General features: G+C 30.9%; 3 protein-coding genes across 3 annotated transcripts; 2 read left to right on the top strand and 1 right to left on the bottom strand.

The window, feature by feature from the left end:
- The first annotated feature begins 202 nt into the window (after positions 1-202).
- On the top strand, positions 203-1,364 carry LOC139093890 (GILT-like protein 1). The gene is made up of 4 exons (XM_070644743.1): positions 203-361; positions 438-569; positions 631-684; positions 781-1,364. Exons 1-4 carry the CDS (start codon positions 299-301, stop codon positions 1,141-1,143), a joined length of 612 nt encoding a protein of 203 aa, XP_070500844.1. The 5' UTR covers positions 203-298; the 3' UTR covers positions 1,144-1,364.
- Positions 1,365-1,773: 409 nt separating this feature from the next.
- On the top strand, positions 1,774-3,864 carry LOC139093889 (GILT-like protein 1). The gene is made up of 4 exons (XM_070644742.1): positions 1,774-2,980; positions 3,155-3,286; positions 3,354-3,653; positions 3,705-3,864. The coding sequence occupies exons 1-4, from the start codon at positions 2,888-2,890 to the stop codon at positions 3,795-3,797; spliced, it is 618 nt and encodes a 205-aa protein (XP_070500843.1). The 5' UTR covers positions 1,774-2,887; the 3' UTR covers positions 3,798-3,864.
- A 1,421-nt stretch (positions 3,865-5,285) lies between these two features.
- On the bottom strand, positions 5,286-15,267 carry LOC139093948 (uncharacterized). Its single transcript, XM_070644811.1, has 3 exons — positions 15,047-15,267; positions 14,402-14,557; positions 5,286-6,279 (listed from the first exon to the last, which is right to left on the bottom strand). The coding sequence occupies exon 3, from the start codon at positions 6,274-6,276 to the stop codon at positions 5,353-5,355; it is 924 nt and encodes a 307-aa protein (XP_070500912.1). The 5' UTR covers positions 6,277-6,279; positions 14,402-14,557; positions 15,047-15,267; the 3' UTR covers positions 5,286-5,352.
- Between the last annotated feature and the right edge of the window lie 151 nt (positions 15,268-15,418).

Here is a 15,418-nt window from a genome sequence, read left to right as displayed (position 1 = left end):
TAATATTTAACATCTACATTAATACACGTATTTATTAATACAATACATTGATTATAGATTTTTTTACAAGTTATATTTCTGCACATTTTGTGCCTAAATGTACACAACGTACACGTAACGATTCATTGATAAACGTCTGGTTCAGCTGTAGCACTGTATTAATGTAAGTAAACGGAATAAATTTAAAATAAAATTAAATATGGATAGACTTACAATTCAGTCGTTGTTAAAATCTGAAGCGGTACAGAAGCAAGCATAAGTTACCACTCTATTGTTTTGTATATATAGACCTAAAAAAATGAAGCTGTGGATCGCTTTTGCATTTTTAGCAATCAACTTCTGCTTAACATGTAGGGTTAAAGTAAGTAACAATTAAGACATAAATTAATAGAAGTATTACATAAAGCTAACGATTAATCATTCGACCATGAAAATAGATCAAAATGGATATTTTTTACGAATCGCTATGTCCGGATTCCGTAAAATTCTTAAGCTTGCAACTTGGACCCAATTATGAGAGTTTCAAAGAAAATTTGGATATAACATTCGTACCTTTTGGAAAATCAAATGTAAGATAAATTTTGTAAATATTCATCCATTCAAATTAAGTTCTAGTTCTAAATATTATAGAGCTACCAAGCCCAAAACGGTGCAATTGAGTTTGAATGTCAGCACGGACCCGATGTAAGTTATTACAATTTTATCTGCCCAGACTACTTTTCATTGATCATTAATCTCGTTTTATTTATTCTTTTCTCTGCGTTGCACTTATGCATATAGGAATGCTTTGGAAATAAAGTACAAGGTTGTATGCTCAGTCGTATGCCACATCAAGATACACAAGTATCTTACGTTACATGTCAAATGCAAGCTGGTGCAGACCGAACGCACAGAACTTGCGTTGAAGCATTCGGTGTTTCGTGGGATGAAATTTTGCAATGCGTTCAAAGTGATTTCGCCACAAAGCAGCAATTAGGATTTGAAAGAATTACCACACCAGTTTTACAACATACTCGATGGGTTCCAACAATCGCTTATAATGGACAAATTACTGAATACTCACACAGTGGAAACAGCCCACCGTTGAAGGATGTTTTGTGTTATTATTGCTCAAACAGCAACCCAGCTTGTCTGCAGCAATAAATTGATTTGGGACTATGATTGGATACAGAAAAGGATGATGAAGTGCTTCAAAATTTACAAAAATAAGTTGGTTCAAGGACAAAAGTTTCTTCCACTCAACAGATATGATATTAAGATAAGATTAATATAGGACTATTAGGAATGTGTAAAATCCTGAAAAATACGTAAGATAACTTGATCAATAAAAATTTGGATGCACCAGAAGTGGAAAATTTTGAAAATTTAGTGCAGTTTATCCTTTTTCTGAAATTTGGACGTAATGCTCAGAGTCTGTCTCACTACAAAGTATCAAGGACAGATGATCAAGCGTCTTTTTAAGTAAAAGCCCTTCTTAATCCGGTTTGACTATATTCTAAAATTCTGATTACTCACGACACAAACCTAAAAAAATCTTTAGTTTAAAGCCACTTCAGATGTCTATAGGATTAAAGAGATTAGAAATTAATTGCCCATAGGTACTTGAACATTATTTAGCTATTATTAATTTGGACTCTACAGTAATTATCGAAAATGTTTTCCGATAACAATTTCACAAATGTTCGTTAATTATCAAAACCAGTTCTAGATACACGCTTCTTTCCTTTTAGCGATATACAATTCGACAAGTAAACAACTTTCTGATAGTTCTTAAAAAACAGTAAGCAATGAAGGTCATTTGTCATAATTTAGCAAAGGAAGCAACATAAGTGCGATAAAAGGAACATACATTAAGAATGACGACTGATTCAGACAACAATTTGCGTCATAAACAAAGCAATGTATCGTCCGGTATCATATTCATGCATAACAATTAGTCACAAATTAAAATGTAATCAGAAAATCTTCACATCAACACCTGTTTAGATTCGGTGGGTTATCTGTAAGTGATGAGTAATTAGAAGTCAGGTAGACAAAATTGAAATAAAACTAGTCGCTAACTGGTCATTAACGAGATATAACGTATTTTTGTATACTCGGGAAGTCTATTCTTGATTACTCCAGTTGAAGTAACTCGGTGAATTTCGGGAAATTAATAATCAAAAGACAACCTATTGATCATGATTCATGAGTTCAAGACCGGTTCAAATTTTTGCATGAGCTTTTGGATTCACATTCACTGGAATCGCAGCTCAAGGCTTTCCTCTGTAGATTAAAAACAATAATGCCTTAAAGGAGTGGTTCCGATCGCATATCATAATTTGATCTAGGTTGGATTGACGTAGTCTATTTAATCCTCACTCCTTCAACCAGTGGTACGCAACATATTCGCCGGACACCTTAGCGTTAAGTATAGACTGACCCTACATACGGCTCATGGCATTTTCAGTAAACAGTTGTATGCCGCGGCACACAGGTTGCCTTAAACGATTGTCAGCCTAGAACCTCTCTTTTCCAGCTATGGATCTAACTCATCTGATAGTATTGTTTGTTCTTAAAACTCCCCGTTGATCCGTTCCTAATTAAGCTTTATCCAAAATTTACCTAACAGTCGTCATTTGTCATTCACTCCATAGAACATGTCTGTAAGATCGATCAAAATATAATTATTACTCATAAAAAAAAATATCTCCAATCTCTGCTCACTCATTCATAAAATGCTTTTTCTTCATACCTGTTTCGTCTTTCACTCTCAATATACTCACGAAAAAGTCCCACATAAGACAATATATGTATATAAGTAGCCCAAAAAAAAAGAGTCGGTCGCAGTGTAAAGTGAGAATGAATAGTAAAGTAATTTTTAGTATTTTTTGAAAACTGTCACACAATGGACGTAAAAAGTGGCTGTAAAATTATTTTTTTAATGACGATATTCCTGTTTTCGGTGATAAAGTCTACAAATTCTAGTGATAGTAACAAAGTTAGTATTACAAATTCCTTAATATTCCTGCTTGTAACTAGTTTGTCAGTCAAAAATTCCGATAATTTTGAGAACAAAACAAACAAGCTTATTGTGTTCATGCCTGACTAGGTTTCGTTAAAGTTGTTTTAATTTTTATTTATTTTGCTCTTTTTGGATGTCATCTGCGTATAGTTGAATATTGATATACTTTACGAGTCAAGATGCCCTGATTCGAAAAATTTCATGCAACGGCACTTGAAGCGCGTCTATCCGAAAATCAAAGATATGGTGAAAATTAATTATGTGCCTTTTGGAAAGGCTTATGTGAGTCATAGATTGAATTTCCCTCACTTTTTGTGGACTTAATTATCCAACTTGTGCTAATTGACAGAGTTACGACAGCAATGATGGCATTAGATTCAACTGCCAACATGGCCAACGAGAATGTGACGGTAATAAGTTCCAATCGTGCGTTCTCGATGTCATCGGAAGTGACAACCAAGATCTCCAGACTGACTTTGTAGTTTGTGCTATGGACTTTACAAAAAATCCTCAAAATTGCGCCAAAAACATTGGTGTCAATTTCAAAAAAGTTAATGAATGCATGACAAGCAATAAAGGCATCCAGTTACAGTTGAAGGCAGAACAAGATTCGACAGGAATCATAAGACGATCGGGTTTTGTTCCAACGGTAAAACTTAAGCTGCTTAATTCCTTCAAATTCTAATTATTTATCTTTTAGATCGTCTACAATGGAGTTTACAATGGAAATGATTTTTGGGATTCACTTGATGACTTTGATTCCATCGTTAGCAACAAATTGAGGTCACTTTAAAAAGGAGTACAATTGTCTTATTTATTATAAATTAGTGATCAATAAAATAATCCTATTTTTAAATAAATTTGTGCCTTTTTTGCTTGCTTTGGCACTTTCTCTTTTTCTATTTCAAACGTAGATGTTAAGGTAGGTCATTCCTGAAAGATGTCAATAAATTCTATCGAAATGTTGGGGATTAACAAACAGGTTCTTTCATAATCTTTGGACATTGATACTTGACAATAGTCGGAGGATTTGAATATTTATAGTCAATTAGCCTAAGGTGGTCGGAATTTCTTGTAGGTGGTCAGTGTTATTATCGATAAATCTATAGCTTACATGGCTCTTCAAATGAATTCCCCTTCGGCAAACATGAATATTTTACATTTAAATTCAAATGAAATTTAAACCAAGTAAACATTGAATTTTTCCGTCTCAAATGTATTCAAAACAAAGCAAATACTTTTAATTAATCAAATTTGAGCGTAGCACAAAACTGCAAACATGGGAAATTTTGGAGAACAATGACCTCAATATACCAGTCAGTCAGGTAAGTGTGGCTTTGTTTATAAAATTGCTAATTAAGTTAAAAACTTATTAATTTTATTGTAAAACCGTGTTCAAAATTGAATTTTGCAATTAAGTCGTTCAAATATTATTTAATACAAAAATGACAAATTTTAGACATGTTTTGGGTTTCGCGGAGTGAATATTGAATGTGATTTGAGCAAACGATAACCTACTGGTTGCTTGGTATTATGTTATATCCGATTATCATCTTAAGATTCGTATTTAACTAGCTACGCTCCTAGTGTTCTTTACCTATTGACCTGGATCATTGAGATCCAGAGCAGATAAGGGCGATTTGCGGGTAGTAATTGTTTAACTAGGTAGAAAGAGTCAGATCTCTTTACTCAATAAATAGTTCATAATGAAATAAAAACCACTCTTTTGATGACAAAACTGTTTGTATTCTACAATAAGGGCATGAGACTCGTTTTCAGAACATATGATTCAAAAAAGGATTAGTGAAAAATTCCTCCTGCCGAGCCTCGAACCCACGTTCTTAGGGTCGGTATTGCAATAATTACGTACCACAGGACTAAACCATTCCGCCATCGAGACATTTCGACTCACTTTGCGCCATATAAATTGAAAAATATTATCAATAATATTACCCAATATAAAATTGCCAGCAAAACGGTTTTGCCCCATATAACAATACCCTTTAGGTATTCAGATCATTAATATTTAGAGCTCTACAATGACGTTTCGCGACTAATAATTGTTCAACAAGTGAAGGTACGTTGACCTCTATGCTCAGAAAAACTACAATTCAAAGTCAGATCCGAATCACTTCTCTAAAAATGACTTAGAAATTGATTAATAAATTTCAATAAATACGTGGTGTTTTAAAATTTGAATTGTATAACAAATTAAAAGAGAAAATTTTATATTAAAAAATTCTTCAATAAAATTCAAAAGCAAAAAAGAATTTAAAAAATTAATGTTGCATCTTTTTTGCTACACTCGCCCATTAAAAAAGTTTGTACATTATAAAAGAAATGACGAATTAAAATCTTCTAACTAAATGCATTTCATAGGCATTTTGCTGTATGTCATCTGGAAGCATTACACGCACGAATCTCGCTCCTCGCAAATTGTCACGTCGTTGAGTTGCGTTGCGTCTTTGATGTTGCAAGTTTTGTCTCATTCTGACAAAGTTGTGTCGCCTAACGATGTTGCTCTGCTGAGTGTTGTTGGTTGCGTTTCTGTAGTTTTGGCGACCTTCATGATGACCCACAATATGATAATTTTGTGGCTGCCTTTGTGTCATGTTAGGAATTAACGGTACATTGGATACAAAATTTTGTTGATAATTATTTTGAACTGGTGGTTGTGGGACGGAATTTCTTACATAGTTTTCACCTTCAATGTAAATCAATTTAGCATAACAAGTTGAGAATTTTGGTGAGAAGTGCTGTGATCTCAAAAGTTGCATCATTTCCATAGCATCAGTGCCATTAATAAAGGCAATATACGTTTTGGCGCGATTGCAGACGACATATTGTATTTTGTATTTTTGGGAATCAACGATAATCAAAATATCCATAATTGTCTGGTGTATGCCTGTGTTGTATTCAATAACTTTCTCGTAACATTCGCTACTTCTGTCCATTGGAAATAAACGATAAACGGAATTATTGAATGGAGGTGTAACAAATAGATGATTCGTTTTGTTAATTTCTATTGATGAATAATTTGGATCTGAAGTTGATTTGCAGATTCCTAATAATCCAGATTTAAATTGTTCTCCCTTTGAATGGATATGGAGATGGAATCTGCTATTTTGCAAATTTTCGACGAATATTCCGTTGATTTCCTTATAATTGGTTCTGGTGAAATTCAATTGTCGACATACACTCCCTAGGAAATCCTTTACTGTCCGTTTAGAAGGGATGCTAAGGAACTTAATTAGCTTTCTATCCTCATTCATGATCTAAAAGGAACATATTTAATTATTTTGTATTGTCTAAAGTAACATCAATCTTTGTAATGTTTGTAAACTTTGACAGAGTATTTTTATTTTTTTTTTTTTTTTATATATATCAATTATCAGTGCTTTCGTGTATTTGTACTAGAGATATTATTTTCAATTCTTATTCTCAATATATGAGTTTTATTTTTCCTCAAACAGTAAATTTAATAATAACTGAACAAAAAATGTCGCTCACGCCAAAATTAATTATTTGACTATGCGACAAGTCATAAATGACTTTATTTAATTCGTGGCCATTCGAATTAAAGAGAAAAATGGGATTAATTTCCCAAAAATAATTGACTGAGCTCAGTTCGTTACCACGGGTAACTCTAAATAAAATTTATTGCCTCAAGCAAGAGTTTCTGAATCCATAGTCAGAATACCTAGGTTTTATCGTTTCCAGAATTGAATATATCAATGGAATTAAGTAAGAAAATTGAAAACTGATAGTATATTAAGTTATTGTACGTATTTTATATATTTATTGTGCCATTTATAATATATATTTTCTTTTTAACTGATGAAGTTAATTTGACAATTAATGCATATATATGTAATTATGAAAAATATATATATTTTTTGAGATTTTAAGTTAATCTAATTTATTTTTAAAGTTAAATCTTAGGATTTAGTGCCTGATTTAAATTAATCGTGTGAGATTTATTTTATTATTAATTTTTTTATTAATTAATTACGTCTAAATTAATTTTAGCGATCATTGTGGCTGGTCTGGATATGACCGTATTAGCTTCTTGTTTATAAGTTCGCATGATTTGATTTTTATTAAGTGTCTTAATATCATTAATGACTTTATTCTTGCCCAACTTTACAGATACTTGTCTAACTTGTCCCTGTGAACCCATGGTAACAGCTGTTATTATGCCTTTCCTCCACGAATTCGCAATAGAAGGATCTGCTGTAATAATAATATCACCGACCTTTAATGGATTCGTTCTATCGATCCATTTTTCACGTTGGAGCATTATTGGAAAGAAGGATTTTAACCATTTATCCCAAATGATGTTTGCAATGATTTTAACATCCTTCCACTGTTGAGAAAGAGTTTTCGAAGGTTCTGAGTCTATAGGAACAGATTGAGCGTTTTGTCTACCAATAAGGAAATGATTGGGAGTTAGAAACATATTTTGATCTTCATCGGGTGGTAAAATTTCTATGGGGCGACTATTGATCATGTTCATGATTTCACATAACACTGATTTTAAACCAAAATCATCATAAAATGAGTGAGTATTGTCGAGATGTTTTTGAATCCCTTTCATCGCATTTTTTACTAACCCAACCATTCTCTCTACCGCTCCATTCATGTGAGGAGCCTTTGCTGGTGAAAAATACCATACAATCGGTTGAATTATAATTCCGCGTTTTAACAATTTTTTATTCCATTCGTTGTGATACTTTTGCATAATATTATTACCGCCAACAAAGTTCGTACCGTTATCGGTACAAATACGAATCGGTGCCCCACGAATATTAAAGATATTTTGAAGTGCTCTCAATGTTGCATTGGAGTCTAGATTTTCTACAACTTCTAAATGAAGCGCTCTTGTGGTCAAACATGAATAAACTAACACATATCTTTTATTATTTGTAAATCTGGTAGCCTTAACAGTAATTGGTCCTAATAAGTCAGCCATAGCATACGTAAAGGCATTTTTATGTAATGCTAATCTAGTAAATGGAATATCTCCCATTAATGGAACAATAGGTTTCGCGTGACTTATTCGACATTCAAGACAATTTCTTCTAATAACGTTGTTGACAGTTCGTCTAATTTTATTTATATAAAATCTATGTAATAAATTTGTGACCACTATTTTCTCATTATTATGTACCAATGCATTATGTTCTTTTAGTATGAATAGTTTTGTAAGATGACTTTCGCGATGGAGGATTATAGGATTTATACGATCTAAGCCAAACTTCTCAAGGTTTTCTTTGTTATTACTAATGCGTGTTTGGGACCTGATCACACCATTAGAGTCAAGATATGGAAGAACTTTGTAGATGTGAGATTTTTTGTTTATATCTTTGCCTTTACATAGATCATTATATTCATTTTTGTACGATTCTTTTTGTGCCATTCTTATCAACGCTAATTCAATTTTTTTATAGTTTGAACCAATTTCATCGATGGACTGAAAGCAAACTATTTTCTTGTTTTTTAGTGTCTCTATTATTTTTAAATTTTTATTAACTGCTGCACGAGTTCGCCACTTCATGGATTTTACGTCTTTAATTTCTTTATTGATCTTAATTATTTCTGCTCTATATTTCCATTCCAAACATTTCGCAACACCATTAATCAATCGATTTAAGCATGAAAATTTTGATATAAACGACTCATCCTCAATAATATCGTCTGTTGACGTATTAATTGTACTATAAACTAAATTTGTAATATTATTGGCATCAATCAAAGGCCAATTACTCTCCGGCAATTGAAAAAGTTGAGGATTAAACCATTCGTTAGAGTAGGAAATATCAGGCATGGAACTTATCTTCGTTCCAAAGTCAGCTGGTTGAAGATTAGTAGGAATCCATCTCCATTCTTCGGGTTTTGTGAATTTTTTTATCTTTTCTAATCGGTTATTGACGTAAATCTTTGGATTCTTTGCACCATTAATAATCCATTCTCTTACTGCATTGTTGTCAGTAAAATAAAGTTTTTCATTAAACATAAACGTATGGGAAGCTTCTATTTTATTCATTAAAATAGCTAATTTACAGGCAATATCCACTTCTAAATCGGGAATAGTCCTAGACTGTTTATAAGGGACAGTATAGGATTTAGCACAAATGAATTTGTAATCTAATTGGTCTCTATTTTCATCTAACAGTCGTAAATATATTACAGCGCAAAGCATTTCTATTCCAGCATCACCAAATCCGACTAATTGAATAAATTTGGCATTAGATATTTTATTCGAATACCATCTTGGTATTTTTATATTACTTAATTCTTTTAACCATGTGATACATTTTTTCCAAATTATAAAATATTCATCGCTCATTATTTGGTTCCAATCATAGTTTTCCTTAATCATAAAATGATATAGCAACTTAAATTTCGAGATTAAAAATTCGGTAAATCCAATTGGATCAAAAATAGACATACATAGTTGCAATACTTGTTTTTTGGTGGGTTTATTAGTGCAATTCAAGATACTCTCTGGGATTTTTTCAAGTGTTAACGCAAGACTCAATACATCCGACTTGAAATCTACATTATATCCAAGTAGTTTCTCAATATCATCTTTACCAAATAATTTTTCGTTCTTTAAGTCATCTGGTGACAGATTCTTACGAACAATTTCCAGTACATCATCTAAATTACTTTTGAGCTTCACTAAGTTGAATCCACCTGTCTTCAATATCATACGTACGTCATTAATCAAGAATTTACCATCTTGTAAATTATCAACCGATGTAATAACGTCGTCAACATAAGTTTTATTAATAATTACATTTGAAGCATTAGGATGGGACTGAATGTATGGTTCAGTGACTTTGTTTTTTATATATTGGGATGTGGTGGGACTTGATTTTGCACCGAATATCATTACTCTCATACGGAGTATTTGAACCTTTTCGTCTGTAGACTTACGAAATAAAAATCTTAAAGAATCTCGATCTTCCTTTCTCATTATTACTTGGTGAAACATTTCTTGAATGTCACCTTTAATTAGAATTCTACCCTCTCTCATCTGCATAAGAATTTTCATGTAACTGTTGTACATGTTGGGGCCTGATAGTAAGAAGTCATTTAAAGATTTGCCTTCTACTTTCGTAGCTGCATCCCAAATGAATCTTGTGCGTTTATTTTTTGGTTGTATAAAAAATATTGGGAGATAAAAGGTCTTTCCAGTACGTGCTTCGATTTCATTTGGGGGTACGACTTCAGCGTAATTTTTTCTTAATAAATTATCTACTTGCTCTATGCATTCATTAAATCTTCCATTCTTTATCGCATTCTTTTCTACTATCATTAAACGTTTGTAAGCTATTTTAAATGAGGAATTGGTAGGCAACGAAATGTCTGTTGTGCGCCATAATAATGGAGCTTCAAAATTTATACCGTTTTTTGATCGTTTGACGTGTTCATCTAATAACTTTAAAGCTAACGTATCATCACATGAATTATTATCATTAACGTCGAATAAATTATATTCTGAACCTAAGACAAATTTATCCATCATGGCCAATTCTTTTTCTTCTTCTTCTGTTAATGTTGTACTAAGTAAAGTTCCATTCAAATTAACAATTTGATTATTATTGGCGTTATCTTTTAAATAATTATAATAATCTTGAAGTTGATGGAAGCATCCTATCACATAATCGCCTATGGGGCAGCGAATACCATATGGCATGCTGGAATTCCAATATGTTGGCTTAAATATTTTAATTTGGTGGAAACACCATAAATTATCAATTCCGATTATTCCATAAACTCTGCAATATGAAGTTAAGTTCATATGACTCAAATAAGGAAAAAGTTCAATCATTTCAGCAGCATCAAATGGCTGGTCGATAATATTCAAATTTTTAACCGTCCTAAAAAACATTTCATGTACTTTTGAATTAAGAGAAGTGCCGGAGACACTTACCTTCACTATACGTGAAGCATAATCTATTCTATTAACGTCACTTGACCAATTTAATCTTAAAGGACTCCAGACACCCTTAAGCTCTAATTTATTAGCTAAATTTTCTTCGATTAATGTAACAGTGCTTCCACTATCAATCAATAAAGCTACATTTTCATTACTAGCTACAAATTTGATTACAATAACACCTAAAATACTTGATGATGTACGCGTGACACTGTTTAATGAAAGATGATTATGAAAAAATTCACTTCGAATCGTATGCATTTTATTATTAAAATAATTCGTTACATGACTATTTGGATTCTCATTTTTGCTATCTCTTTTTATTTTTATACTTTTGGGAGGTTGATTTATATAGAGTTCACTCTGGGGTATAATTATTTCTTCGTTATCTGAATCTAAATCGTAATTATCATTTGTTTTATCATCTTGATGATGAGAAATATTTAATTTATCATCTTCATGATGAGACATTCTTGGGTTATTTTTTTGAAAGTATCTGAGATTCTTTTTAAAATTTTTATTATTGTTTGATTTTTGTTGGGGAACTTTTTCAATTTCATTTCTGTTATTATATCCACTAAAATTTTTATAATTTTTTCCAGGGCGCTTAAAACAGAAAAGCATATGGTGCTTAAGGCTACAGCTATCTATTTTACAATTTAGGGATTTAGCAGCATGACAATTCTTGTGTCTTTTTAAGCCACAGAACGTGCATATAGCATTCTGTCTTGCAAGTTCAGAAACTTCTTTTCCTGAAAGTTCCCATAATTTTGAACATTTAAAAGCTGAATGACCTTTGGATTTGTGATACCAACAAAAATCAATTGTTTCTTGATTGTTGTTTATTCTATTATTTGTATTATAAGATCGCTTAAATCCAAAATCATTTTTCTTAAATGGTTTAACATTGATTTCTTTCCATGGATCAGTTTCCTCAGACATCATTTTGGAATTAAGATAAGGCACTTGTTTACTGAGAAAATCAGCAACATGCTTAATATAGACTGTCTTGTCTTTTTCTTCTAATTTACTTTTAACTTTATGCCAGCCGTTCATCATATTATAAGGCATAATATTACTTATGTGAGATATGATTCTTTCATCTACCTTATGTTTCTTTTTTCCGTATTTATTAACTATACTACTATAATTTATTATTTTATTAATAAACTCGATTACCCTCTTACACTCAGTGTCATTCCTAAGTTTCTTTATTCTTATAATTTCATTAGTTTCTTTTTGAAGAAGATTAAAAGATTTTGCAAGTCTTTCATTTATTAACTTTATTGATTGCCAATAGGTACGAGGATCTAGCAAATTTTCTCCCCCAATTTCTAAAATCTCTTTAGATTTAATTGATCTTTGAATACGTAAAATATTCTCAGCATCGGAAAATAATTTTCTAGACTGTTCAAATAAATCGTAAAATACCGCCCATTTAGTATCAATATTGTCTACAATAGGGAGCTTTTCATACTTGGACTTCTCTCGTTCTTCTTTAGTTAATTTGTAGATACCTATCATAGCATCGCTTTGTGAAATATTATCATTTTCCTCTTCAGTATCATCACTATTATAATCGATTTTGGACTTTAATTTTAAAACGTCTTTGCGTTTATGTAAAAGCTTTTTCAGCTTCTTATATTTTTCAATTAATTTAGTTTCATTTTCAAAACTTGATGTACTTTCAGTGTCACTTAATGAAGAAGAAGCAGAAAGAGAACCAGAGGAATCTAAATCAGCATATCTAAGTTTCTTGTGTGTCTTTGCATTAAATTTAGAGTGAACCACTCTGGGTGTACTACTCGTGAAATGTTTTATTTCTTTATCATTCTTTTTTAATTTTGCTTTACTTTTAACATTATTCAAATTATTATGTCTAATTTGATCTTCAATACAAGATTGACACACGAATTTATGGTGCTTAACTTCCTCAAGTTCTGATTCGTTCAAGCAGTTCAAGTGATATGTACTTCGACATTCAATACATAACACTCCAACTAAATCTTTTGTAAATTTCTCGTTACATTCTTCACAATTGAAATTAGAGAAGGGATTATAATCATCATCATTATCAAAAGGGATCACATTAATAGCTTTATTATTTCTTACGGTTATGTGAGAATTTATAGACTTTCTATCATTGGTCTGTGAATGCATTAAACTAGAAAAATGATCATTAGACTGATCATCAATTTTGGAATTTTTATTAGAATTGGAATCATCATCATCTATAATATTAATTTTATTATCGAGTTCAATTTTATTCTTTTCGTCTTCACTATCTTCCTTTTCAGATGATTCTTCATTTTCGTTAACATTAGAACGACGCTTTTCTAAAGGAATATCTTCAATATGAACCTTACAATACCAATATCCCTCAATGGAGAACTGTCTTTTGTCACTACACTGTTTATGTGTCCATGATTGGCAATGTTCTCCATTGCACTTATACCTTGCTTTTTGTGTAGCATCATAAGATTCGTTACAATCACTGCACTTATTCATGATTGTGTAAAAGAAAAATAATAATAATGTGTACTAAATAATTTGTAGACTCAATGGAAATATTAAAGATTATGAGCTTTTATTGGAAATAATTTATTGGAAGTAACATAAACTTTCAAACAACTAAAAACTGTAAGATGATAAATTATAGACGTAACGAATTTCCAAAATTTAAATTTAATTGGAAATATTGGAAATATTGGAAGTCTACTGGAATTTTATTGGAATGTTGGAAATTGTTTGGAATTTTTGAGAGCTTTTTTGAGTGTAAATAATTAAATAATATATAATATTACTTCACGAATTCAATAAATAATGACAGAACTGATGTATGACAAACATGAATGCTAAACCTAAACTTATTGTTCTAATAATCTCACTAAATAAATATTATTTTCAAACTTCACTGGATGTTTAAAGTGGATCTTATTATTTTAAACTGATTTATATATCATGGATTATAATTGGCACTTATAATGTAAATATTCAATATATGATATTGTACAAGATTAATGAACTTAACTGATTGTTATAAACACCTCAAGGTGTATTTGTAGTAACATCCAGTAGATGTTCCACGTGAAAAAATTTCTCAATGGAAATATTGAACTAATTTTAATGATTAATTATCACACAAAGAATGTATTATAATATCTCAAACGATAGGTATGATTATAAATGGCACAATAACTTACAAATAGAATGTTTCATTCTTTTACGATCCAGAATGAAAATTATTATTTTTTAATTAATTAATTTTTCACTTAATATCAGATTTCAGACTTTACTACATGTAATGTAGTTTTATTGTTCTTTTTATACCTCTAGGGTTGCTTAAATATTTTCTATTCTGCACTGATTTTTTTTTTTATCTTTTAATTGTACTATATGTCACTATTTTTTTATTTTTACACTCACTGAACAAATTTGAGGTTACTCACTTTCTTTGTTGCTGATCACTTTTAAAATATAAAGTGATTTTATATTGATGTCCTTCAAAATGCGGTTCTTCGTGATCCTATTTCTTTTTCTGCTGTGCTGTAAATGTTTTTGATCCAGGAAAACACTTCGTTTCTTCTGTTGTATAAAATTTATTTCTGGATCGTCTCATCCGACGATTTTAATGAAGCACAATTTGTATAAAATAATGAAAAATAAATGAAATAAAATCACTTTATATCCGCTATAACTAATAAATTTCTGTCCACCACGAGATTTTGTCTTTTGCGAAAATTTTTGTACTCTGACAGAAAAAATATTATTCTCAAAGGGGTCTAGCACTTTTTTTTACTTTAACATTTAATTTGAATTCAAAATAGACGTTAAAAAATGACTTAGAAATTGATTAATAAATTTCAATAAATACGTGGTGTTTTAAAATTTGAATTGTATAACAAATTAAAAGAGAAAATTTTATATTAAAAAATTCTTCAATAAAATTCAAAAGCAAAAAAGAATTTAAAAAATTAATGTTGCATCTTTTTTGCTACAGATGACATTACTGCCTGTAGCCTATAAAGGAAGACTGTATATCACGTTTCCAATACATACGATTCGAAGAAGAACAAATGAAAAATGGCTCCTACCTAGTCTCGAACCCTAAGACACTGAGTCGGTGTTGCCATTATTTGGTTCCGAAGCACAAAGCCATTCTGCCGTCAAATCACTTCAACTTACAACAAACATGAACGAATCCTAAATTCCCATCATCAAGATTCTCTAGCAATCATTTAAATCCATAAAGAATTCTATCAATTTTAAATCAACCTTCAACTTGATTTACGATAAATTCACTCTCTTAATGTTCAGCATCAATTTAAAATTGATGGCCAATAAATCAAAAATAGACATTCACTTTATTAATATTACATGATTTATAGACCCATCCCTATGGTCAATATAAATATTATCATCTTAGCAAATAAACACAAAAAAAGATTGCGTGAAACGCTAAAATA

The sequence above is a fragment of the Chironomus tepperi genome, unplaced genomic scaffold, assembly GCF_022539635.2.
Source record: "Chironomus tepperi strain 1889 unplaced genomic scaffold, CSIRO-AGI_Ctep_v1 contig_346, whole genome shotgun sequence".
NCBI lineage: Eukaryota > Metazoa > Arthropoda > Insecta > Diptera > Chironomidae > Chironomus > Chironomus tepperi.
This window is presented reverse-complemented; position numbering and strand designations above follow the sequence as displayed.

Bases quoted from the DNA above. Each gene is read 5' to 3' on its own strand.
- LOC139093890 (XM_070644743.1), top strand. From the start codon at position 299: ATGAAGCTGTGGATCGCTTTTGCATTTTTAGCAATCAACTTCTGCTTA. The intron at 362-437 runs GTAAGTAACAAT...CCATGAAAATAG, and splicing joins GCTTAACATGTAGGGTTAAA to ATCAAAATGGATATTTTTTA. The intron at 570-630 runs GTAAGATAAATT...TAAATATTATAG, and splicing joins TACCTTTTGGAAAATCAAAT to AGCTACCAAGCCCAAAACGG.
- LOC139093948 (XM_070644811.1), bottom strand. From the start codon at position 6,276: ATGAATGAGGATAGAAAGCTAATTAAGTTCCTTAGCATCCCTTCTAAA.
- LOC139093889 (XM_070644742.1), top strand. From the start codon at position 2,888: ATGGACGTAAAAAGTGGCTGTAAAATTATTTTTTTAATGACGATATTC. The intron at 3,287-3,353 runs GTGAGTCATAGA...GCTAATTGACAG, and splicing joins TGCCTTTTGGAAAGGCTTAT to AGTTACGACAGCAATGATGG. The intron at 3,654-3,704 runs GTAAAACTTAAG...TTTATCTTTTAG, and splicing joins GATCGGGTTTTGTTCCAACG to ATCGTCTACAATGGAGTTTA.